Source organism: Panthera tigris, chromosome A3 (assembly GCF_018350195.1).
Source record: "Panthera tigris isolate Pti1 chromosome A3, P.tigris_Pti1_mat1.1, whole genome shotgun sequence".
Lineage (NCBI taxonomy): Eukaryota > Metazoa > Chordata > Mammalia > Carnivora > Felidae > Panthera > Panthera tigris.
In genome coordinates, this window is record NC_056662.1 from 129,868,594 (window position 1) to 129,895,352 (window position 26,759).

At 52.7% G+C, this 26,759-nt stretch overlaps 1 protein-coding gene across 1 annotated transcript; it reads right to left on the reverse strand.

Moving 5' to 3' along the window:
• On the reverse strand, positions 1-26,352 carry TRIB2 (tribbles pseudokinase 2). The gene is made up of 3 exons (XM_007080696.3): positions 24,673-26,352; positions 19,608-19,900; positions 1-2,519 (listed from the first exon to the last, which is right to left on the reverse strand). The coding sequence occupies exons 1-3, from the start codon at positions 24,940-24,942 to the stop codon at positions 2,051-2,053; spliced, it is 1,032 nt and encodes a 343-aa protein (XP_007080758.1). The 5' UTR covers positions 24,943-26,352; the 3' UTR covers positions 1-2,050.
• Between the last annotated feature and the right edge of the window lie 407 nt (positions 26,353-26,759).

Sequence of the window (26,759 nt, forward strand, 5' to 3'; positions counted from 1 at the left end):
TTTTAGTTAAATACGCACAATTTTATTGATTGAAGAGATTAGGACAAAAACATTAAACCAAATACAGGACAAAGCACCAGAGGCCATAGATTCCCAGCATGCATGCCACCAACCTTTCCTCCTCCAGGGGACTTAAAAAATAGGGGACGGGGAAGAAAAACAGGTCCTTCTTGACACAGCACCATCTTCAGAATGTGAAAAACAAAAACAGAAACAAAAAAACAAACAAAAAAAAACCCAAACAAACAAAAACCTCTCTCCTTTGTTATCTTCCGTTATCAAAATAGAATCATGGCCGCCTTGTCTCCTGACTATGAACGGTTAAGCCGCCCTCCTGGGAACGTGAAGGCTGAGCCCCTGCTGAACAGGCATAAAGCATCCAAGGTCTGCACATACATGCTACATACTATAATGAAGCACAGATTCAAGTAACATTTACATACTAGAGTCCACGTGTTACCTACCCAAAAACATGACCATTTCACAAAACGTATACAGGCGGTAAAATCCAAACAACTGAGGTACTGGAAACACAAATATTTATGCCAAAAGTGTTCTGTATCATACAGCAATAGAAAAGCCGTAATAAAAAACAGTTGCCACTCGAAATCAAACAAAGCTATCTAGAAAAGCCAAACAAAAGGTTATTTCAGGGACAGAGATACTCAAACGAGAAAAAAAATATATATATATAAATGTTAACTACAGCATGTAACGTCATCCCAAGTCAACCCGTAATTGAAGTACTCGCTTAATACATCACAATGTGACATTTTCCTTAATAAATAGAAGAGTTCTTGAAAACACAAAGGTGCGTATTGGGACAGAGAGCTGTTTGTATTTATAACATCCTAGCTTTCAGCTGATGTTTCTTCCCGCTTGTCTCTACCGAGGGTTTCTGTCCAAACCAGAGGGCCTTCCGAGCCAAAAGGATCGTTCTTCCTAAAGGAAACAAAATAGCTGCCCTGGATTTCATCACGTGCGACAACCTGCTCTGCGTCACTGGTTATCCAATAAAACAGAGACAAGAGGTTTCGTTGAGACCAGAGTGTTGCAAAAAGCTTCAGACTCTCAATATGCCCCTCCCGCTAACCTGGCCCCGGTGCCATCGTCCCAGCAGAGAGGACCATCTATAAGGCAGCCCTCCTTGTTCAAAGGAAAGAAATTCGGGAGTGGGTTTCTCTTTTTTCCTTCCCTTCCCTTCCTTTCTTTTCTTTAAACTCTAATAGCGGTAATGCCTCTGGAAGTTTGACTTCTAATAGCTTCCTGCCACAAACCCATGGACACAAAACAGAGTAACTTTGTTAAAGGACAGACTTTTTTTTTTTTTTTTTTTCTTCCCCCTTCAGGGAGCAGAGCATCAACGTGTCATTTCCTGACCAGGATGGCAAATCGTTTATTTAGAAGAAATGAGTTGAAAAGAGCGATTAAGAGACACAAACTGGACTTTTATTTTCTTTTAGCTTTAGCACCCAGGTTTCATGTCAGTCTGTGTGCACCGAATTGTTTTTTAAATGAACCCCATTAATAATTATCAGGTAGGTGGCTGGCTTGTTTCAAAAAAAAAAAAAAAAAAGAAAAAAGAAAGAGAAAGAAAGAAAGAAAGAAAGAAAGAAAGAATCCTTGGCCAATTGTACCTTCCCTGAATCGTGACAAGAAGTTAAAAGCTAACAGTGCGATGCCAAGATGTGTGGTTGAGGCAGAGAGTTTGGGCTCTGTCAGGATCTGCAACTATTTTGGAACAAATGAAAAGTGGGGTAGGCAGCAACAGCCCCGCTGAAAGGGTGGGCTCCGGGGGCCGCGTCAGGGAAGGGGGAAGCGCCAGGGGCTCCCACCCCTCCGACGTGACCCCAGACTCCCACCCCACATCTCTCGCCCCCATGCTACATGTTCGGTCAGCTCCTTGAAGGTTCTCCTTCTCTGAACCGAGAAAACGTTGAGTGTCAGTGTCTGTCTTAACACCAAGCCAGGCGACGTGCGTTCCCCGGAAGGACTTTCCTCTGCCCTCTCTCGCTCCCGGTACCTGCTTAAGTCTCTGTGGGGCGTGAGCTCAGTTAAAGAAAGGGTCCAAGGTCTCCTCCATGTTGACATCCGGCACCAGCTGATCAGACGCCTCCTTAGCACCATATCCTGAATTCGAGACGCTAAAATCTGTAGAAAACCAGGGATGGTCCAGAATTTCCTGCGAGGTCAGCCGCTCTGAGGGCTCCCGCCGCAGGATGCTTCGGATGAGGCACTTGGCCTTGGGGGACAGGGTCTCTGGAATGTTGAACTGGCCCCGCCGGATCTTGCTGAAGAGGGAACTGGGCTCAATGTCATGGAAAGGGTACCGCCCCACCAACATGGTGTAGAGCATCACTCCCAGGCTCCACACGTCGGCTGCTTTGCCCGAGTAGCTGCCGCTGGTGTTCAAGATCTCTGGGCTTACGTAAGCCGGGCAGCCGTGCTTGTCTGACAGGGAGTCATCGTCCCCCCGCAGGATGTAGGCATCTTCCAAGCTTTCCAGCTTGACCCGGGTCCTGCAAGAGAGAGGAAAGCGTGAGCTCCTACGGGCGCTCTGACGCACACGAATCTCATCACCGTCACATCACACGGCTCCTGCTTTAATGTTTCCAAGACCATTCATTCATTCATTCATTCAACCAGCCAAACATGACTTCTAGGTGCCTTCTAGGTGCCAGACACTGTTCCAGGGCAGGAGGCCCCAGGAGTGAACAAGAGTGACAGGGAATTTGCACGAGGCTTAAGATCTACTGGGGGTGGGAGGGTCCCACGCCTCCAGCGAGTAAACAGACTCTAAATGACTTGACTATCTCCCCATCTCAGTGATGAGGCAGTAAGAGACCCAGTGCTATTCTCAAAGACGCCCTTAGGTAGTGATGGGGAGTCACAGGATTTGGACTCCGATCCAGCCAACTGGGAAGCTCCCAGAAGCTCTGTCCACACGTTCCGGCAAGCTTCCGGCTGACGTGATAGAACACGGTATGGAAGGACCTTTTACTCAACGGTATCTTGGCTTTATTAACAGTCCTTTTGGTACACATGGAAGATTTTATGATCCCATTTTACAGATAAGAACACCAAGGCTCAGAGAGCTTGAGTAGGAATAATTTGTTCACCACCTTTTAGCTGGGAAATAGAGAAGACCTGCCCCACACTTTGCTTCATCAACCTAACCTGTCCCTCCTTCCCCAATACCAAGCTGCCTCTCCAGGACACGGGCAGGGCTGGGGAATGTATTCGAGAGGGGATCCACTACCAGCAGCTAAGCCCTCCCAGGGCTGACATCCCCTTGCAAAAGTTTGCTGTGGAAGTTGCCTCCCGTCCTGCCAATCACATTCCCAGGGGCTGGTCCCTGACTTACGTAATACTAATGTGACCTGGTTGCTGTATCTTCTACCTGTGACAACTCACGCACGATGCTGATTTCTCACGAGTGCAGGGGCATGTCTGTCGATCTGCCCTCGCCGTTTACTTATTTATTTATTTTTTATTTATTTTTGAGAGAGAGACAGCACGAGTGGGGCAGGGACAGAGAGAGAGGGAGAGAGAGACACAGAATCGGAAGCAGGCTCCAAGCTCTGAGCTGTCAGCACAGAGCCCGATGTGGGGCTTGAACTCGTGAACCGCGAGATCATGACCTGAGCCAAAGTCGGTCTCTTTACCAGCTGAGCCGCACAGGTGCCCCTGCCCCTTGCCATTTAAGGACGAATGAGCTGGCTGACGGGTTCCAGGACCCTCCTGGATGCACTCCTGAACAGAGACGGAGAAATCCCACATTGAACTCAGAGTCCCCAGGGCCTAGCACCCATCTCTGCACAGCAGGGCTTGACGTGACCACTGGGCATAAAATAAGTGCTCAGTAAATACTTTTGGAAGTTAAATTCCTAAAAATAATACGTACTTGCAGTGAACAAAGCTGAGGACCGAGATGTGAAAGGACTTGTTCAACGCTGACGGCTGCCCCCGACCCAGCACCATAAGCCGCTAAGACCGGCATCTCTCCTTGATTCAGGGGCCCTCCGAGAATTCCCGCTTCCCTGCCCTGCCGTTCCTTGAGTGGAAAGCTAGGTACTGCTACCTTCCAGAGCTTAGGATGGAAATCCTCCTCCTGTTCTCCCGTCCAGAACCCTCCACGGCTCATGTCCAGGAGCTGTCAGACCGCAGACTCGGGACCATTCCATCACACAGACGAATGCCTGCCACGAAGGTGACAAGGGACAGGGCGGAGGGGCCGGAGTGAGGGGGTAGGGCCTCACGGACAGTGCCTACGAGGTCCCGCGAGGTCGGTGTCATCGCAACAGCTGCCTCCTTCATCTCAGAAGTGCGCACCAGAGCACGCGTCCTGTCGTCCAGAGGCGCCATGGGGCTCAAATGGCTGGGGAGGAGGAAAAACCGCAACGGGGCTCTCCTCCCAGATCCGACTTGTGACTCGGGTCCATGAACTACTGATCCTCCTCCCTTGGGCTACAGGGCTTACCCCTTCAGGGCGGTCACCAAGGCTACTCAGGGAGCCACGGAAGCAAGACGAGGTTCAGGGTCATCAAGTTAGCTCTCTATAAGCGAAACATGTGATGAAACCCTGGGTTGATTCTAAGATCTCATACTTGGATTCCAGAAGTCTCAAAGACTAAGGAGTGACCGCATTCCCCTGCACTCATTTCTGTCCATGAGACATAAATGGCCATGTCACTGGTAAAGGGACCGGGCTGGGAGCCCGGGGCAGGGGGACGGGGAAGACGGGGGGGCAGATTCCAGGCCACACTACATCTTTTACCTGTGGTGTGGCTCTGGGAAGTCAATCTCTTTGTTTCTTTTTAATTTTTTTTTTTTATGTTTATTTTTGACAGAGAGAGAGACAGAGTGTGAGCAGGCGAGGGGCAGAGAGAGAGGGAGACACAGAATCGGAAGCAGGCTCCAGGCTCCAAGCTGGCAGCACAGAGCCTGACGTGGGGCTCGAACCCACGAACTGTGACATCAAGACCTGAGCCGAAGTCGGACGCCCAACCTACTGAGCCACTCAGGTGCCCCTCAATCTCTTTGTTTCTTAAACTTGAAGAGGGGTGCTGGACAAGGTAGCGTCCTTTTTAATTTCTTTTTATTTATTTATTTTTGAGAGACAGAGAGAGACAAAATGTGAGTGGGGGAGGGGCAGAGAGACAAGAAGACACAGAATCCGAAGCGGGCTCCAGGCTCCGAGCTGTCAGCACAGAGCCCGACGCGGGGCTCGAACCCACGAACCACGACATCAAGACCTGAGCCAAAGTTGGACGCTTAACCAACTGAGCCACCTGAGCACCCCTAATTTTCTTATTATGGTACAGTATACCTAACATGTATCATTTTAACCATTTTCCACTGGACAGTTCAGCAGCATTGAGCGCGTTCGCACATCCGTCTGGACCAGCCAGCCTGAAAGTCTCTGCCCGTTTTAACATCCTGGGATTCGCATCTATAGCAACGCGCCCTCGTTCCTTGCTCGCCCATATTCCACTACAACCTGGAGCACACACGCTCTGTTCCTCTCCTCCCTCCTCGGTGAATGATCTCAAGACACAGGAAGGGCCTCGATGTGTTGATCTGGAATGGGGCTGCTGGAAAGCAAACCTCCCTTCTTCCTGCTGCTCCTTCTAACCTCAGGCGGCAGGTGGGGCAGGCCCACACCAGCCTCACGAGATGTTCCGGGATAGGAGTTGAGTCACGGAAACCCAGAGAGGGGAGGGGAGGGGGCTCAAATCACGAGCCCAAGGAGGTTCCCTCAACAGCCTCCTTCGCCCGACCCTCACCGGCAGCAGCCCCGCCTGGCTCAGGAGCTGGCCAGACTCCTGGCCTCCAAGGTCACTGTCGTGACAGCAGAATGCCTACAGGAATAACTCTAGCTGCTGCGGCAACGATAATTAGCTGTGCAGCAAGGGACGGTCCGGTGTCCAGTGGGTCTGGGGGACGTTCTCCCCAAGGCTGCGAGGTGAGCCCCAGGCCTCTTGACCCCCCCGCCCCGTTCCAGCCTCTTCACGGTCCCTCAAACACACCGACCACCCGCCACAGTCCTCCCTGGGGTCTCTGTGCACGCCTTCCCCCAGCCCCTGCCCGGGATGTTCTTCTATCAGATCCAGGGGCGTCTCACTCCTGCTCACCTTCTTCCTTCTTTCAGGTCTCTGCTCAAAGGAGCTTCATTAAAGAGCCCCTGGCTGACCATCCTACATCCTGTAGCACCCGCCCCCGGGACTCGCAGGCCCCACAACGGCGCCGGGAATCGTCGTTCAGTCCTGCATTGGTTCCCGCGGTCCCTGCAAGGGCGATCCCCTCGTTGCCACCTCCAGGAGCTCGGGAGCAGGTGGCTGAGGTCGCTTTGTATGTGGAGAACATCGCCTCTCTTTATGGCTGTATCTCCTGCACCCAGACCGGGGCTTGCCACACAGCAGACCCTCTGAGACTGAAAGGGACAGTCACACCACGTCAATCAGAGTGAAAGGGACAGTCACACCAGGAACCCCTCAGAGCTCCAGTGTGCTCACCTCTGAAGGAACAAGAGCCCTGCTCTGCCCGCCTGGCCAGGATTAAGCATCCACGGGAACAGGCTTTGTAAATTCCAACACCTCAGTCCCTGGCGGGGTGAGGACAGGTACAGATGTGCCTTCAGACCCATGAACTGCTCCTGGCGGAGCCCTTGCAGGGGACAGACGTCACCACCTCAAGCTCCTTATGCTAAACCACATCTGCAGCCCTTTTCCAGACTTATCCCCTTCCAGGACACAACCCTTGACGGCGACGGTCACCTTCCCCCTGTGACCCACCCGCTCCCCCAGGCAGCAGAGACCCTATTTGCACCCCGACGCCTCTTCTGGAACCCTTTTCCAGATCAGAGGAAAAAAGCCTTCACCCGTGGCCAAGGGTTCAATCTTGAGGAACCCACTCACCGGCACTCACCTCTCTCCCCCTCCACCTCCAGGACTTGGTGGCTGTGCAAATACCCAGTGAACCCGAGAGCGTAACAGAAAGGGCACCCACGTGCTGCTGATGTTCGTCTGCCCCCCCGGCCCCAGCTGACCCCCCCCCCCCGCCCCGGCCACTTCCCCCGCCTCCCTTCAGAAGCCGGGCTTCGGATCCACCTGTCACGTTCGGCTCACTGTGCGATGTGCCAGAGTGTGCCCTTCAACACCCACCAGGTATCTACATATACTTCCTCTTTAAAGTTTCTAACATCAGCTTCCAAGGCAGCAACTGTCATCCCTGTATGTGGACGCTGAGCCCAATGCTCAGAAGGGGTGAGCCAGCAAGGCCAGCGAGGCCAGTCGGGGGCGGGGCGCTCACCTTTCCCTTGGCTCCAGGCAGCCAGCCCCCCCTGCCCTCGGCCTGCCCCACCCACCCGAGCACCCGGCCCAGGGAACAGCAACCAGGGCGTCCCCGTCCACGAGACCCCCTCCCCGGGGCAGCACACACGCGCCCAGGGCCAGGGGCACCGACATCCCAGGCAGGCAAGGCGAGAAGAGGAAGAGAAGCCTAGGAAAAAAGATGGGGAGGAAGGGCAGGGTTCGCAAGCATTCTTCTGACCTTGTCTCCTTCTCGGAACACCCCGAACTTGTTTACATCAGTCCTGGGTGAGAGTCAAGGCAAGCAGTCTGGATTGCGTCTTTTAAACCAGAACCTTCCGGGCGTACACGTCGGGACCCTGGGGCTGGGCTGTAGTCCCAGCGCCAGACCTGCCGCCCAACTGCAGGGACCCTCAGAAGGTCTCTGGGGCTTGGCTTCCCCCTCTGGGGAGCAGGGCTGCCCCTCTCTCCTCTTCAGAGCGTGGGGGGAGGGGTGCCTGGCAGAGCACCTGCACCTGGCCGCTAGGGACGATGCAAATGAACCCTCTATCAACTTCTGCTGTCCCCTGATCATAAATTCCCAGGCAAAGGAATCGATTTCCAGAACAATCAACAAGGGCACGGTGGTCCTAGGAATTCAGATGTTCCACTAACGAATGGGCAGGGCATTTAAAGTAGGCACTGGGGTTAGGGACAGGACGTGTGACAGCCATCTTCTCCGTTTTTATGGGGATTAAACGAAACAACGCAAGTACCTTCTGAAAAGCCTAGCACAGGAAATCTGCAAAGAAATGGTGGCAACTCTAACCCATCTTATTAGTAAGATAAGCCCCACCCCGCCTTCAACCCCAGAGCCTACGAGACAAGACAGAGGAACAAGCCTCAGGCAGATCCAAGTGGATGTGAATTCTCTGCCCATGTTCCTTCCTGGGCCCTTTGCACTTGTTTCCCCCTTGGCCTGGAATGTTCTACCCCCAAATATGTGCCCTGCTCATTCCTCTCACTTCCTTAACTCCTAGGGAAATCAGAGTGGGTTACCGGGAGGCGGTGGGAATAGAATGGTACATGAAGAATAGAGGGAGGGAGGGTGGACAACTGCTGTGACCAAAAAAGCTACGAATGACAGTGGCGACCTCCAGGCAGCTTCTTGGAGGAAAGAGCCATTAGCCTGGGGCAGAATCCACTTGGCTAAGAATCTGTATCCCTGCATGCGTTTTGCAACTCGTCCCTGGCACAGGCAGGAACCAGCCTGCTTTGCTTTAATTTCTGAATGGAAAAGGCTAGCGCGGGGGCAGCCTGTGCACTTGGCTACCGGCCTTGTGCCATCAGATCCCCAGCCAGGTGAGGAAGCCAGACCAGCAGGATACGGCTCTACTCCTGCCTCCAAGGAGCAGTGTCCCACCCACTCGCAGCCGAGGCCTGCATGGCTCCCCGTGGCCCCAGGCCCAAGACCAGTGTGACCACAGCCAGACCTTTCGGCCTCAGTTTCCCTTCTGTACAATGTAAACATACCTGCAGGGCCCGAAAAGGGCTCTTCTAACTTCAAAATTCTCAATCATAAATTGTATTTAATCGAAACTACAGGAACTGCACTGTCTCCTCCGTGACAGCTTCATAATAACAATGACAATTATGGTGACAACAACAGTGACCGTGAATAAGACATCTACTAGGTGCTGGGAGTTTTTCAGTCCGCATCTCTATTTCTCATAACAAAACTGAAAGGCAAGTATTATGATACACGCAAACCTCTTTAGAAATAAGGAAACTGAGGCACAGGGGATTAAATGTCTTAGCCCGCAGACGGGATAACGGAGGAAACAGAGTTCTGAGTCCACATTTGGAGGCTTTTCGTGCTGGTGCCTGCCCCAAAACACATCCTGTCACCAGCAACACAGATTTCCTGAGTGACAAAGACAGAAAACCTGTGAAAGGAAGGCCCCAGGTTTACTGAGCACTAGATCACAGACAAAAACCCGCACTCACGTGACCTAACTGTGGAAGCTCACGAGGCAGAGGCGGCTGGACCCTCTCATTTCCCAGACGAAAACACTGAGACACAGAGAGCAGATGTGACTTGCCCAAGGCCACCTAGCAAGCGATGGCAGAGCTGGGACTCAAAACCAGGTTTTCAGCTTCCAAATCAGTGCTCTGTCCAAAAAAGTCAACAGTGGCCTGGCCAAGCAAATCATGCTTTGTCTTTAAACCTTTAAACACCACCTTGGGCTCTCGGCAGGAAGGGATCAGGACAGGGTGGGCCGGGGTGGGGCTGGGCTGGGAGTTCAGCCAGACCAAGTGGGCCTGGCCGGGACGGGAAGTCCGGTGTCCTGAGGTCAGTGGAATTCAGAGAAGTCACTGAAGGCCATTCCATGGGGGGGGGGGCGGTTGTCCAAGCAGGCGAAGGGTCAACTGAGACAGGTCAAATGCGGCCAGGTCTGGCTTCACTCTGCCCAGTACTGAAAAGCTGCCCTTGGCTGCCAGCTGGCTTGTGCAAGCAAGGGTCTCACCAGGGGCTACCGCTGGGGGTGCCCAGCCACAGACTGTCCCACACCGTAGGCTGCCATCAAGCCGACGTGACAGCCACAGACTGCTAAACTCTGCCAGATAAATCGTCATTCGAGTTCTCTGCTTCCTGAGTGCGCAGATTTTCTCCAACAGTTACCCCTGAGAGCCACTGACGTACCAGATCCTGTAGATTCAGTGACCAGACCGACACCAAGGTCAAGCTGCTTCCAGATCAGCAGGAGGGCAGCAGGTAACCAACAGGGAGGCATGTCGGGTCCCGGTGAGGGAAGTCTACAGGGAGGGGCTGCTTGGTTCTCCCAGGTGGTATATCCTCTCACTACCTGACCATAGTCAGGGAGGTGGGGGGGGGGGTTCCTGCACCCGTGTGATGCGCCAGAAAAGTCACAGCTTACCAAGATGAAGGAAGTTGCTAGGGAACAGTACGGTCGTGATGAGAAGCCCGATCCGACTCAAGCACCCAGATGTTTCCACAGCACCGCTGGCTGGCCACAACAGAAAGGCCTGTGCTGTCTGTGTGCTGGTGCACGTCTGAGCCCGACACACTATGACCACAGGACAGCGGGGAAGCCATCGCATCCCACCCCCGAGGCCATCCCACTGCAGGGAGATACCATCCGAGGGCAGCCCGTGTCTCCACAGGAACAGACGGGGAACCCGGAGACAGGCAGCGCCGCTCAGAGCTCCTCCTCAGTCCTCTGTTCAGGACTCCTGCTCCTCTGCAGGGAGACGCGATCCCAAAGGATCCCCTGATCCCGAGTCAATCGATCCAGCCTTTCAGAAAAGGCTCCGCAGGCAACCTCCTGCCAGGGCAGGACAGCACTGCTCTGAGGGCCCACCCAACCTGGATTCTCCCAGGGAGAGGGAGCCAGGCGCCCCTCAAGCTCCTGCTCCGGCCCTGCTGCGTAGTCAGGCTGACTCAGGGTCCAGAACATTCCTACCCAGGACGACTGGCAGGGCAGCAGCAGGGCTCAGGCCAAGTCCCTCTGACCCCACCAACCCAGGGAGCACTGGGAGCAGTGGTCCAGCGCTGGGCCAGGCAGGATTTCCACTTGGCAGAGTCCTAACCTGGGCCTCACCCAGATGGCCCAGGCACATACTAGACCAATTCTGGGAGCCAGAAAACCTGAGCCCTGCTCTGGGTCACACCGCCAACACGTTGTAGAACTTTGGAGAAGGGCATTCCCTCCTCATTTCTTCATTTGCAAAAATCCAAGGGTTGGGGTTAATTCTACCTCTTACCCACTCCTCCTTGATCCCACCGCTTGGGGCCTGGTTCAGCCTCAGTCAATACACATCCATTCTGCCCATACGCTTCCAGAATCACAACCTGACCCCATCCTGTCTTGTCTAGAAAAACCCTTCAGTAGCATTTCCTGGATTTCAGGTCAAGTTTAAGGACAAGGGCATGCACCCAGGCCCTAGACCTGTGCTTCCCTCTTTAGTCTTATCTCTGACCCCCATATAGCACCCTCCACCAGTACATCATCCCCCCCTGCACAGGCTCATTCATGTCTCTTGGCCTTTACTCATCTTTCCCGACACCTCCCCTTCTCTCTACTTCACTCAGACTAACCCAAGAAGGAACCTATTTCCTCACTGACGCGGTCATTCTCTACACCCCACTCCACCGCTGGAACATTCTCTTCCTGCTCCCACAGGGCTCTCTAATGCCCACCCGCAACCCGTAACATGGTACGAAAAGTCACTATTACACTTTGTCTTCCATCAGGCAACAACTCCCCTTAGCGATTCTTGTACCCTAACACCTAGCGCTGTATGTGGTACAAAATAGATGCTTAATCAATATTTGCAAAGTAGCACGACTCCCATGTCTCAGATGCCCCCAGCTCCAACATGCTGTCTGGAGTTCAGGGTATCCGGGCATGATTCTGCTTAAGAACTGTACTCTCTACAGTCCAAAGAAATTTCAAACAGGCTGGACTCTATTTCATGCTTTAGAGAAACTCCCAAGAGTACTGGATAAAGGACATTTAAAATGTGTTTCCATCTACTGCCTCCTGCCATCAATATATCTAGGGGATTTTTCTTATAATATTTATGCCTCCTGGGCGTAGGGGGCTATTCACACACCCACTTAGACAACTGTCAGACATTCACCAAGTATTTACAATGCCAGTCCTGGGCCAGGTAGGGAAGACAGAAAGATAAACAGACCCCATTTCACAGTTCTGTACAGAAAACAAAATGGGACATCACAGGACTGTCCAGGGGGTTAGTGAACTAGTGGCCCATGACTGCTCAGAGAAGGTCAAGCACTGAGCTTCACTTAGACTCCAGCCGGTCAGGTCCTGCTGGTGTTTACTTGTTGCCTATTTGCATGAGAAAATTCTTTCTGGGGATCGGACACAAGGGGCGGAATTTTAGCTGGTGTCCATTTCCAACAGCCAGTGTGGTCTTTCCAGAGCCTAAGCTCGGGAGTCCCATATCCTGGGTACAAATCCCCAGGCCTGCCGCTGATTAGCTGTGGGACCCTGAGCCTCAGTTCCCTCATCAATAAAATGGTGATAATAGCACTAACTTACTGGTTTTTTTTGTTTTGTTTTTTTTTTTTTTTTTAATTTGAGAGACAGTGAGAGCCTGTGAGCTAGCAGGGGAGAGGGACAGAGGGGGAGGAGGAGGAGGAGGAGGGAGATCTCAAGCAGGCTCCGTGCTCAGTGCAGAGCCCAATGCGGGGGCTCGATCCCACGACCCTGGAATCATGACCTGAGTCAAAATCAAGAGTCAGAGGCCCAACCGACTGAGCCACCCAGGCGCCCCTCCTCACTGGTTTTAAGCTGGTGAATATACATACAGTAGTTAATTCGGATTAAATCAGTTCACTTAACTGCCCTTGTATTTAGAAGAGGGCCTGGCACATGGTGTATCTAGGTATTATTTCACTAAACTGTAAGTCCCACGAAGGAAAGCCTTCGGTCTCGTTTGCCACGGCAGTTGCCACAGCACCTAGAACAGTGCCTGGCCCATGACAGGTTGCTGGGTAAACAGAGGGATCTCGGGTGGTTGGGTGGTGAGGCCCAAAGCCGGTAGCTGATGACCAGTCATGACCGCTATCCTCTTAAGGGTCTGCAGTGCGCCCGGCACCGTGCTGGGCACTGGAAGTTCACGATCTCCAACCCACGCCAGAGGAGGTAGGCCAAGGTCAAACGGCTCAGTGAGGCAGTAAAAACTCCTACGGCCGTGCCCTTGGCCTCACCTTCCCAGGGTCTCAGTCCAGCCCGTCAACTAACTGATTAAGCCCAAGCAGTAAGCAGCTCAGCCAGAAATCCTACTGAAGGATGCCGACTATTTAGCCCACTTCTAAGCGAGGAACCCTGAGAATGCTCTCCCCTCTCACTGTGATTAGAGAAGCTTTTCATAAACGCGACACCCGGCCACAGACACGGACCGCACTGTCTCAAATGTCATTCTGCACAAATCATTAAACCCAAATGGCAACGATGGGTTAATTTCTCATTTGAGGCGGAAGGCTGAAAGGAGCTTTCTTTGCAAAGATGTCTCCGTGGGAGACCGATAAGACGGAGCCTTTCAGGGGCTCCCAATCTGGGGAATGATCTAGAGGCCAACGATCTGTACTCACCCCCACTTCTCTCTTCTCTCATTCCGTCATGAGAATCCAATCTGAGACGCACGTGCTCAAGAAAGGAGATCTTCGTTCACGCAGTGCCCACCGTGTTCCGGCAGCAGGGAAACCGAGGCAGCCTCAGTCCCCAAGAAGCTCCCAGCCCAGGAGGAGACGGGGACGGTCTAGGGATGCACGTGTACAATGTGAGCAGAGGGGAGACTGCAGGGGTGCTGTGGTCGGGGGGATCGCTTACCCATCCAGGGAGAAGTGGGGGAGTGAGCCTTCCCCAAGGGTTGGCATGCCTGAAGTAATAAGAATGGTCCACATAAATAAGTGAATTCCAGGAGCTCTGTCTCCTGGGAAGCAAAAAGGTAAGATATTTTCCTGAAATACGGTGAACTTAGCACTTAATGTAAATCGCTACTAACGAAAGAAAGCAGGACAGGATCTCTATACTTTGCTAGATACTGAAAGAGAGAGAGACTGGCAGGTCGGGCAACACAAGGCCTGGGCCCCACAGGACACACAGGTCGGGTGCCCGGGTAGATGGTTACACGAGGGCCCCCAGGGCTGCGGGGTTTCTAAAAAGGGTCCGGCCTCCCTCCCGCAGAAGCAGGCACTGATTAGCTTCCACGAAGCAGAGGAAATCAAACCTGTGACGTCAAGAGATAAAAATCTTCTAAGCAAAGAAGAAACATGTACAGAGGCATGTTCCTCCATTCAAATGGGGTATTTCTGTGAGGTAAAATGTCAACACTGAACTGCGACCGGGGGAGCAGGACGCTGGGGGACGGGGGTGGCAAGGAGCCTTGTCCCAAGGGAGAAGAGAGATCAAGCTGGCCAAAACGGGCACCACGGTGGGAGCCCCAGGCTGCAGCAGCTTAAAGGGCTCCCCACATCTGAGTCGGCGAGCTGGCCCAGTGTCACCCAGTGTCATCCTGTCACTAAGTGCACAGGATGTGAGGACGGCAGGAGCTACCGCTTGCTGATGGCTGATCAGGTTCCAAGCACCGGGTTCACCCGCATTAATTCATTTAATTTCACAAAGAAAGTCTCCTTGTTACTTCCACTCTGCAGAGGAGGCAGTCTGGACAGAAGAGCTTATGTAACTTCTCAAGATTAAGTTCAGTAAGGAGGGCAGGAGCAGGGCCTAGAATCCAGTGCCTCGGCCTCCCCGTGGGAGTAAGGGGTCTTCTCCCAGCCTCAGGCCTTCCCCTGGAGGCTCAAATTCAAACACGAGGCCTCCCAGAACGGGCTGCCCGGGCAGAGCGGCACGGTCACTGCCCTCTATCTAATTCAGGGCTCCCACCCACAGGGGGCCCCTCTGACCCCATCAGCCCATCTCCGATTTTACTGCCGAAACTGTGGACGCAAAGGGTGTGTCCAGAGCGAGCCCAATCAGGGTAAGGGTTTCACTTCCTCAAAACAAAAACAAAACTGCAGGTCCGTGCTGCAGAAACGTCCCAGGGACGGAGGAGACAGCAGCAGCACAAGGCTGGGAACACGGCGGCCGCGCGGGGCCGGGGGAGCGCATGCGCCTCGAACGCTCCTTCCCCTGCGGACATCTCGTCTACCTCGTGGCCTTGCTGAGCCGCCCACCCCGCCCTTTGCGCTTTTGCCCTGCTGGTCACCGGTCCCACCCCCTCCCCGCGGCACTGATGCAATGCCTGTCATTAACCGAGGGGGCAACGTGGCTTAAATCTGAACCCTTAGACCCCCAAGGGTTCACTCCTTGTGAAATGGCGGCCCAAGGGGCGGAGCCCATTCTCCATGCACTTCCGGCGCCTTGGGAACGGCTCTTCCATAGTGGCACCATGTTACCCATGACTTTAGGAGCTGCTGGCCATCGCGAGCCCCTGCCCCACCCTGTGCGCCTCTGGATCACGACACTCAGCTCTCACAACCACCAACAGGGATGCAGACCTTACTTCTGTTCTGAGGAATCCGCAGCTCGGAAGCATTAAAGGACTCCTCCCAGACCGGGTAGCTAATGAGAGGTAGAGACAATCTGCATCTAGAACCCAAACCAAAATAAAACGGAAGCCAAAGAATCTGAGGTGCTGCGGCTTCAACACAGCGAGACAAGGCACACTGCCATCAGGCCCTAACAGAACATGGGGTGGCATCTTCAGAGCTGTTTCTGGGAACCTGGACTGATGGCCCTCACAGCGCCACCAAGAATATTCTCACGGGTTGGTCATGGATTCAGTTACAGTCCAGGATCGGAAATCCATGCATAGGAAGTCAGCTCACAGGCGGGTCTCCTTGGGAACCCGGAGGGGGGAGGGGGGGCGCGAGGGCTTTCACCTTCAACCCCTTGCAAGAGAATCAACCAGTAAGAAGCACATCCTTGAGAGATCAAAGGCCATGCGCAAAGGAGGGGTCTGGTGATGGGAAGCTTAATAACACAGGACTTCCAAAAGCCTCCTCTGTGTTCTTCCCCCATAGGACCAATGCATAAAGGGTCCGAACACAGACACAGACTCCATCGTTCAACGTTTCAAAGGCCTTTCCAATTCAACCCATTGTTTTCTTACAGGTGCCATGACGTCAGGAGAGGCACAGGCTCTAGTGCTATCGAAATACCTATTGAGGAGGTCCTGCTGATTAGCATGGATGGCGAGAGCTGCCAGCAGCAAGGTCCCAGTGAGGTCCCGGACCGCTGCCCCCCTCAAAACACGGGCGGGCTGCTCCATGCAGGCCACTGTGCCGACCAACAAAGAGAAACTCTGCTGCGAAACCCAATGGCTGTTGGACGCACGGAGGGAGAAACACGTTGAGTGACAAAACCAGAGACTCACGCTCTGAGAACGAGACGTTAAAAACCAAAACGACAAGGAGAAAGGCTACAAGGCATTATTCCTCTTTCACAAAAAGTTTGACAGCTGGCTGGAAACAAAGTTCCTATCGGCTACCAGTGAGAACATTTAGAGTGTCCTTGAGAATGAGAGCAACCTTCTCAGAGCTGCCCAGACGGAGACGCCGGTCATGCTAAGAAGGACAAGTCCACCGAGCCTTCAGCAAGGTGAGGGATAGGGAAAGAGCTCTGGAGTCAAATGGTAGGATTTCCAGGCCAGCTCCATGGGCATGCCGGCAGTGACCTTGAGAAAGGTCACTTAGCTCCTGTGCAACCCAGTCACCTCACCAATCAGATGAGGAGTCTTCCTTTCCCCTGACAGTCCCGCAGCGATGCGAGGCTGCACGGGGCTCAGGTGCTCTCAGACACGCCAGGGACAGATGATGACCAGCTTCCTCCCCGTCACTTACGTTTCCTCTCTCAGAAGGAAATTGCTCTCTAAAGTTAAAAAGGATTTAGCTTTGCCATGCGTGCTCCGGTGAAGTATTCTGGTTTCACATTCACATGGGATGCTTCTTTCTAGATCTTTCTAGAAAGGGTCATGCTCTTTTGCAAATGTCCAACACAAACTCCAAAATCAACACCAGAAATGCACAGTCCTTGTGTCGGAAGCTTCTGACCTCTTGGCATTTCTATTTTTTTTTTAAGTTTGTTTATTTATTTTGAGAGAGAGGGTGTGTGCATGAGGGGAAGTGAGGGAGACAGAGAATCCCAAGCAGGCTCCACACTGTCAGCATGGAGGCCGATGTGGGGCTCCAACTCAGGAACCATGAGATCATGACCTGAGCCAAAATTCAAGAGTTGGATGTTTAGCCGACTGAGCCACCCAGGCACCCTGACATCTTGGTATTTCTTCTCTAGGCACTGGGACATCAAGGATTTTTGCTTTGCCACCATAAAGGACAAGCCAGGTCTGACTCAGCCCCTTATTTGCTTCTAGCTAGCCGTGGGCACTGGGGCCAGCACCCTCACCCCTGGGGCTCTGATTCCAGGCAGCAACAAACATGACAGGACTGAAGGAGGGCCCCCTGGAGGCCCCAGAGTTTACACGTGCCCCCTTGTTCTGACCTGGGGTGTCCACCCTACTGTGACCCACTTCCTAAGTATGTATTTACATACATGTGCTATCGCTGGACGCACCACCCCCTATACTCGCTGCCGTGTGAAATTCCTCTCTAAAGAGGCACGATCAAAGGTGATGCTTAAAAACCTGGATCCCCGTGAAAGAGGGCATCGTTGCCCTTACTGCCCAGGGCAGGCAGATGGATTTCTTGAGAGCTGATTTAACAGAGCACAGGTCCTTTCCTGTCTCTTTCCTGTCTGTCACGTAGAGATTTCACACATTCTGAGTCTTCCTCTATGAAATGAACACAAGGATACCCACCCCCAACCTGCAGAGAGAATTAAGCTCAACAATAACCTGTTAACCTCTCATTTTAGAAGTTAGAGTTACTCCGTGTCCAAGAAAGGTAGCACACAGAAGGATAAAGTATCTCTGTCGGGATTCTGCTGGGAGTCACAGCCGAACTTACTTCCCAATGAGAATATTCAAAGAAGCACACACATCTATTGTAACGCAGAAAAACCTCAGAACCAATAAAACAGAGCCAGGACAATAAAAGGATGAGAAACTTGAGCCCAGAAGGCGGGGACCAATCTAAATGGTCAGAGAGTATTAAAGATGAAACCGGGGTACAAACCCGAGTCTCCAGGCTCCGAGGGCAGACACATCTGAGCTGAAGACGAGAAATGGTTAAGTGTGGCCCCAGGTTCTAGATCTCTGAATGGCTCCCTCTTCTTCAGTTTATTAATAAGGGTCAAATCCCTGCACTGTAAAGGACCAGGATACTGGCTGCCACAAATGCCTAAGATATCTGTTTATGGGTAAAAATGTGGAACAATAACCAATCTCTGTGGCCACGGGCCCTCTGAACCTTGAATACTCAGCTGGATTGCAAATGCTCATGAAATTATCCCATTTGGGTTAAGTAACCACAGGCCCTTTACCTTTGCTAATCCCAAAATGCTTCCCAGACATTTCCCAATTAGCTCAACCCATAAAGATGAAAAAAAACAAAACAAAACAAAAAACGAAGTGCACACCACCCGACGTCGAGAAGCAGCAGCCTACGATATCACAGGCCAAACTGACTGGAAGGTAGGAAGGTTTGACAGGAAGATCTGTACCAGACGCACAGATCTGCCCAGCGAGTGAATGAATGGCACGTATCGGCTTTGCACTCAGACGGCTCTTAACAGCTCTGTGACAACGGACCTTCACTTCACCAACCACTTTCCTAGTAGGAGGTGAGGATGCCCAAGGCAGTCGTGGTAACTCCACGACCCACGTGTGTAGAAACCCTAGAACAATTTTTGGACGAGTCGGCAACGAATATGAATCCGTGGCCTCCACCCCTGTGAGAACGCACATTCTTCAAAAGAGAAAAGTAAGTGGCTTGGGAAGAGTTTTAACAATGGAAGTCAGCTGGAAGACAAAGCAGGCCCCAGTGGGTTTGCGAAACAGAACGCGACGAGTTAATGGAAGCAGCGTGAATGGAACCCAGATGCCCAGCAGCCTGTCCAGCTGTCACCTCCAATAAGCCAGACCTTCACCCGGCTGTGCATCCGCACTGGAAGGTTCCTCACCGGCAGCACGGGTCCTTCCCACATTGGCCGTAACATGTTCATCATCTTTCAAGTCTGGTCCGACATCGCATCTCCTATAGAATATCTTTCTTGCCTTCCAAGTCCTAGTTAATACTCACATCCCAGCCCCCAGTTCCCATCCGACCCGGGAGATCATCTTCTTTTAGGGCTTGGAACATTCCTTTATAGGTGAGTCAACTAGCTCATGCACACGGATCTTCAGAGTACTGAGAATTGTGATTTATACACGCACACTTTACTGACACCCCACAAGCACCCTGAGGTATTCCTGAATGAGGGAACGAACGAATGGGCTCTAAATGACTGATGCCAGGCCCCGAGCGTTCTGAAGGCACGATTGTCGCCATCGTGCCTCATGCACCTTGAAAACGCCACACAGGCTTGCAGCCACCCTTCAGAGCTGACGACACCACAACAAAAATAACGACCGGGTCACAGAGTGTCCTGGCACCTGCCCTCTGAGCATCCCGTAACGCCTTTAGAGGAGCAGCGACTTGTTTTCTGAGGGCGCTTAGAACGCTGCAATATTCATTCACTCCCCACCCCCCCACCCCTGTCCTCCCACCCTCTCTTCTCACCTGGACAGCAGGCAGCAAAAAAAAAAAAAAAAGTCCATCCTGGACAGCCTGTTAGAGTGTCAGGTCTGGACAGGAAGGGTACTCACCTCTCTTCGTCCTTAAAGATGAATTTCCGCAGCTTTAGGTCCCGCAGCACCAGCCCCCCGTCGTGGCAGTGGGCCACGGCCGAGGCGATTTGGTAGAAAAGTCTGGCCGCCTCCTCCTCCCTCAGCTTCTTGCAGGTGCGGACAAAGGAATGCATGTCCCCATAGCTTCGCTCAAAGAACACATAGGCTTTGGTCTCCCCCAGGAGAATTTCGGTGATTTGGTTGATGTTGCTGTGGGCAGTCAGGCAAAAGCACGGGGCCAGGGATTCCTGGTAGCAGCTGATATCAAACACCTAGGGCAGGGGTCACAACAAGACGGAGAGTCAGCGATCCCTCTTGTACGACCAAGAAAATCACAGGGTGCGGGCACCTCCCACCGTACAGGCTTCTGAGGGGACGAGAAAGCACACCGAACGTGGACCCAGACCACACCGGCCCTGCCGGCCGCTCCCAAAGCTGGGTCGCCTTGAATAAGCCGCTGGATCTCTCTGAGCTTCCTTCCGAACGGTCACGTGCAAAATGGGCAAATGGCGCTTGACCCACAGCGTGGGGAGGATTATACGAGCAAATAAAGGTCAAAGCGGTTTGCGCGAGGTCATACAGCACACAAACGGGAAGTCCCGATCACCTCCGCTGAGACAGGAACAAAAGCAAAATCGGAAGGTGGCCCACCCCGAGCTGCACAGACGACACCTTGTTCGCCTTCCAAAAGCAAGACGGAGCAAAAATGTACATCTCTGTACCACTACAGTGATTGTGGACAACAGATTTTATGCTCTGCAACTGCGTTGCACAGCACTGTAAGACCTGAGCAATTAACGGTCAAAAACGTAGACTCTGCCTTAAGGTTATCTAATTCAGTACCTTCGTTTTACGGATGTGCAAATCGAGGCTCAGGGAGCAAGTCAAATCAAGCCCCAGCGGCAGAATTAGGAATAGGACACAGGCTGTTAATAGGAAAGCAGACACGCTTCTCTATTTCCTGCACGGCTATCTAGCTCAATGAATCAGTTATGCAATGATTTTCTGTGAATCAAAATTAGCCTGTGAAATGCCACCTCATTGTGGGGTTGTTTAAAAAGAAAATCCATCCCCGATACCTTTCTGAAAGCAACCTAAGAGGGATTAACACTACCGAGAATTTTTGAGGTCATAAGAAAAAGCTTTCATTCATTTTAAGACCTCCACTAAATCAGGACTACAAATCCCTGGGTTTGGAATGTGGTTTTCCTATCTGCCTGGGAATGTGGGCACATGACTCTGTTCTGTGCCTGCAGGAGTGAGGGGCAGGCATGAGGGGCTTTGCTGGAAAGCACTGGAGGCCAGGAATGCTCCAACAACACTCAGTGCTACGGGCATACCACCCTTTAGCTTCTTAAATCTTTTTTCATTAGTTAGAACATCCTCTCCTTGATCCCCATTTTGCAGCGTGGCCTAGAAATCACCACACCGAGGCTCTAATCCTGGCTTGGCCCCCAATAATCTGGATAAGATGGCTAAAGCACTCAGGGTCACTGGGCCTCCCTCCCCTTCAGAGACGGAAGACGTTGACTTAGAACACCGTTGACCTTTTTTGGGTCCCACAGGAGAAGCTGGTAAGAGCTCTGTCCCCTCTTCGCTGACAATGCCCAGTCTCCGACGCACGCACAATAGGGGATTCATTTTTAAGGGGACTCACAGACCTTCCCAAACCCATCCAGGCACACAGGCTCTTAGGATCAAAAACCGAAAGAAATCGGTGAGTCCAACAAGGATAGTGAGAACCTCAGAGGGCTGGTGCTAACCCGGGGCGAGGAAGCAAAGTAACAGTAACGTTGTGAATGAACCATAATGAGGCATCTCAGGAAGACGGCACGGCTGCTACCACTACAACCTAAAATTTAAGAATGAATACTTCATTATCTCCAGAGACCACAAATCACACCCTGATATTGTCAAATGATGACCTACGAGCAGTGACCTCAGAGGTCCATTCAATTAGGAATCCGAAATGCCCTGAGTCAACTTTAACACCCAGGCTGTGGGCAGCAGAAACCAAGTAAAGCCTCAAAAATTTCACAGAGAGTAACAGACATGTTGCAGTGGCTAACATAAACACTCTGCGTTATGTAACGGGCATGCTGTGTTCTGAAGCATCAGGCTGCGGGCTCCGGTCGCCAGTGCTCATGAGTTAACATTATTTACAATCTCCTTCTTCCTTCAGGTTGCATTTTTTTGAAAAATAAAAGGGGATGTTTTGCTCAACACCCTCAATCTGTTATCCTGCTCCACTGATGAGAAACTGAATGGACACAGAAATTTCTTTAAAAAAAAAAAAAAAAAAGAAAGAAACATATTCACGGCAGCTTCAAGAAATAGCCAGTACCCTTTGTAGAAGAGATCAAATTCCAAGATGGTGGACAGAGCATGAAAAACAAAACAAATACTTAGGTTCTCCCAAATGGGTAGGAACCAAACTTTTATTAGCAGCTATAACAGGCCTTTATGGGGTTGGACTGGTATTTAAACCATAACCTTCAAATGCAAAATCAAGCCATAAGCCTGGTTGCCGGCTTCTTTTAAATGTTTAATTTGGAACCTTAGTTACATAATGTGACAGCTGAGATAAGGCAGTGAGATTAGGCCATCATTAATAGCATTTACCAAAAAAAAAAAAAAAAAAAAAAAAAGTGCCCATTATGCCAAGGCACTAATTATGTCAATCTGCACTGTAGTACCATCATTTCCATGAAAATGATAAGGTAAAGACCCCCTGAAGCTCCCTTCTTCCATTTGCCTAGCTTAAAGTAGGTTCCTGGAGACAATAAACAGGCTTGCTTATGTTGGTTAAATGACCCCAAATAGCATCCTGTAGAATTCTCTCTAGGGTCCTCTATAATAATGGCATCTTTACATTTGATCAGTTTTTGCAAAGACTTTCTCCTTGGGTCAACATAGAGCTAGGAGACATGAACTCTATATTCTGAGACATCAAAAGGAACTTGAGGCACTGTGTAGATTCCACAGTGCCCCACAGTAAGCTGAGTTCACACTGTATTTCTGAGGGTGGCTCATGGAAGCAGCCTTATAAAAACCACTTGGAGCTTCCTAGGATATGGACAAGGGTGCCTGCATAAAAAGTCGTCACCCATGTCACCTCTGGTAGAAAGGCAGGAAAACAGAGGCTGCCGTGTCTTAAAGGGATGACCTCTGTCCAGCGGAACAATGATACTGCACTTAAAAACGCTCGCAGCCACACAGTAATTGGTGAGGGGCTGATTCAATCTTTGCAATAACTAAACCAGCGGGTTAAGTACAGTTTCAGGCCAAAGAGCAAGTCCACGGATGACACTGTAAGGTCAGCCCCAAGTGAAATATGCCTTGAAGAATCTGGAGGGAGAAAGAAACAGCAGGGGCGAATCACCTCTGCCTTTAAACAAAGAAATAACAGCAAGATGCTCCTGCAGAATTTGGAGGCAGAATCCCTTTCCTTGCAAGCGTCTCCAGCCTTTGAAAAATATTGAAATGTTGTACTGAAGTTGAGCAAAAGGAGTGAACACACTCACTGCGGGGCGATTGTGCATATTTCATAGGACAGTGGCAGCTCGGTGGAATTCATTCATTTCAAAGGATGACGCCCCTATTGTGCAACGTTGTAGGTCTTCTGAGAATTCAATCCAGCTCTGAATAGCCTACTGAATTTTGGTTAACCGGGCACAGTTGCTCTGAGTCTCAATAACTTGGGAGAAGATGCAAAATACCAGATGCTCAGTACAAGGAGAGAGCTATATTTAAAGAGTCCCTGACTTTCCCGAGATCTGAACTGAGCAATTGCAAAACTGACTGAAGCCCCCCACAAAACCCTTATTTACACTGCAAGAGTCCAGTCCCCTATGAAATAAAGCAGTCTGTGGTTGATGGTAAAAGTGTGATGCATTTTTTTGTAGCACAGCTGTGCAGAGTGCCCATTTCAAAGACAGCAAAGGTCCTCATTGCTCACCACCCCCCTAGCCTCCCCCCCCCCAGACCCCCAGGAAAACCAAGAGTGAGCAAATGTAAAATTAAGTGACAATGAATTCTTGATCTATGTCCAATGCCTGGGTAGCGGTAGGCTCTACTCTATTCTCTCTCTCTCCCAATCTCTCTCTCTCTCTCTCTCTCTCTCTCTTTTTGCAACTATCCCCCCTCTCATCCCCCCTCCTCTGGAGTGCACACACACAAAGACACACACACCAGTCACTGTTGGGGGTCAGAGACAAAAAGGAAACTGAAGTGCCCGGCTCTGAATTAGCACTGCGAATGTCTGGGGCTCCAAACGCCAGCCTGTAAACCATACAGGCAAAGGTGTGGGCTGGGGGTGGGGGGCGCGAGGGGGGGGGTGGTGTTCAGGCACGGAAGTCCGGAGATGAGAAAAAACGAGAGGAGAGAAGGACCCAAAGGGCTCACTATTTCCTACACCCTAAGGTGCGCTGGCGGCTTTGATTTCCACCCCCAACCCTCCTTTCAAGGCTGCAGGCAGTAGAGAGCTCTTTGTAAACTCCTTCCCCGCGCTGGGCCCCTGGCTCCGCCAGAGGGGACACCTTTGTGTGTGTCTTTTAAAGGGCACCTTCCGAACAAAGGTTCAACACCTGCACGCTCCTAAGAACAATGGCTGCGAAGGGAACCCAGACATCAGTGCCTTAAAATTAGCGGGGGATTCCCTACTCCACGGTGGAAGGGGAGGGGGCTAGACACGGGGAGAAATCCCTTGGGCGGCGGGACCCGGCCTTGAGCCGAGGCGCTCCACGAGCGTTCGGGAGCACGCGTGTCCGCCGTGGCCCCCGCGCCGTCCCCGCCGCCCTCCCCGCCCCAGGCTCTCCCCAAAACGCCCCCGCCGCAGCCCGCCCCATTGTCTGCAACGCTCTAAAAACTTCGCAACTAGCCGAACGTGAACAAATAAATAAACCCATTTAACGAGGCCACGGGTAATTATCCCGCGAGTCTCCCTCCCCCAAGGCTCCGGAGCTCGGCGACCTCCCGCCCCCTCCAAACAGCCGGGGAATCTTTTTAAAAGACAAAAAGCAAAAACAAACCCCGGGCTCTTTACCTTGCACACCAGCTCCTCCCCGCTGTGCAGATGCACGGCACGAAAAACGTGGTCTCCCTCCAGAGGTTCCAACAATAAGTATTTCCCGATGCAAGAAACGCAATGCGACAAGTTCGGAGTCTCGGGCGGGCTCGGGGAGCCGAGGTTCGGGCTGAAACTCTGGCTGGGCTCGGCGGACCTTATAGACGACAACTCTTCGAAATCCTGGGTTTTGTTCCGCGATCTCCCATATCTTGCTATTGTGATGGGGGTAGACCTGTGTATGTTCATGAGTGTGGGGATCGCACTCGGCAAACAAAAAACCCGCTGGAGAGATGAGTCGCTGGCGAGTGCGGCTGCAGGCGCCTCGGTGCCACGGATTTTAAAAGGGAACGAGAGGGGAGGGGACGGGAGAGGGGCGACGTGGAGAAAGAGTTAGAAGCCCCCAGATGGGCGCCGCCGGGCACCTTGTCTGCTCCGAGCCCGGCTCCCGGGGGTGCTCAGTCGGCAGCAACTCGGGTCCCTTTGTTACCCCAAAGCAGCCAGCGATCTGCAGAATCCCCGCACTTTTAGTTTCTCTCTCTCTCCCGCTCGCTTTCCAACGCGGATCTAGCTAGGCGAGTAACCGGATTGCCAAGGTGGGGAGCTGCAGCGCCCGGTCTCCCGAAGCGATCCCCGCGCAGGCTTCCGAAACGCAGACGGGGCGTTGGAGCCCAGCCGTAGTTCGTGCAATCTTCCAGGGGCGCACGGCGGCGGCTCAGTCTCAACGCGTTAGAAAACCAAACAAAAAGAAAAAGGAAATAAGCACGGGTCTACCGGCTCGCGCCGCACGGCAGACAGAATCCGCGCTGCACCCCCTTTTTTGGTGGAAAGGGTGGGGGGCGTGGAAGAGGGGGCGCCGGAGAGGGTAGTTACCTACGTTTTAACTGTAGATGGCGTCTGAGGCTTTTCCAAGATCGCAAGAGCTCTCCAAAATTTAAACAAACAGACAAAAAAAGAACAGAAAAAAAAAAAGAATAGCGAGGGAGCATTTAACTTGGAGCGGTCAGCGCTACCAACAAAAGATTGCAAAAGCCGGGCACGGAGTTGCGGCGCGGGCCGGGCGCAGGTACCGCGACAAAGCCCGGGTTGGCCCGCCGGGCGGAGGTCAGCACAGGCTCATGCTGTCGCTGCTCGCTCGTGCTCCAGATCGTCCTCCGAAAAAAGAAAAAAGAAAAAAAAAAAAAAAAAGGGAGAAGTGCGGGCAGGGACGAGGGTGGCTCGGCGGTCTCCGATTCCCCCGGCACGAGCTTCCGGGGGATCCTCCGGGCGCTGGAAGGGGATGCGCCCCCAGCCCAGCCAACCTGCGGCGTTCCTTTCCCGCTGGATACCTGGATCTTGCCTTGGAATAATTTACGACAACTCCGTCTCCCCCTACCCGAAAAGCCCAAATTGCCCGGTGGGGTCTGTTTTGGAGAAAATTGATGGCTCTTCTTCTTCGTCTTTTATTATTATTTTTTCTTTCTTTCTTTCTCCCCCCGAGGTAAGCGGAATGTGTATTTAAAATTGAAGGGGATGGCCGATCGTGCCCGAGGCCAATCCCCGAGCTCAGCACGCCCGCAACTCCCGGCGAGGCGGTATTAATAGTTACTTACGTGGCCGGGGATCTCGGAGCGAGCGGGGCCCTGTGTGCGCGGGTGTGCGCGCGCGCGCCTCGCTCGCGCTCCGTCTCCCCATTCAATGTCACCGACACATTTCCACGGAGCCTCCGCCCCCCCGCCCCTCCCCGCGGCACCCGCGACTGGCTCAGCCCAGGGCCGGCCCCGCCCCGCCCCCGCCCGGGCCCCCCTCATTGAGCCGGGCGCCCATCAATCAGCGGGCGGCTCCCCGCGCCCGCCAGCCGCTGCCACTGCCATTGCAGCTCCCGGCCCGGGCGCGGGCGCCGGCCTCGCGGCTCTCCGGCTCGGCCCCGGCGAGGTGGCAGCGCGATATCCTTCCGCGGCCCCGGGCTCGGGAGAGAGTGCACCCGCCGCGGGGAGTGGGGAGGGGGGGGGGGGTCGCGGCGCCACGGCGGGCGGCGGTGCTGGAGTCCCCCGGCCGCAGCTACCCACGCGTCTCCCCCACGCAGC

Excerpts from the sequence above, each read along its gene's own strand:
- TRIB2 (XM_007080696.3), bottom strand. The coding sequence starts at position 24,942 with ATGAACATACACAGGTCTACCCCCATCACAATAGCAAGATATGGGAGA. Across the intron at positions 19,901-24,672 it reads GGGAGGAGCTGGTGTGCAAG|GTGTTTGATATCAGCTGCTA; the intron begins GTAAAGAGCCCG and ends CCCCTGCCCTAG. Across the intron at positions 2,520-19,607 it reads ATCTTTAAGGACGAAGAGAG|GACCCGGGTCAAGCTGGAAA; the intron begins GTGAGTACCCTT and ends TCTCTCTTGCAG.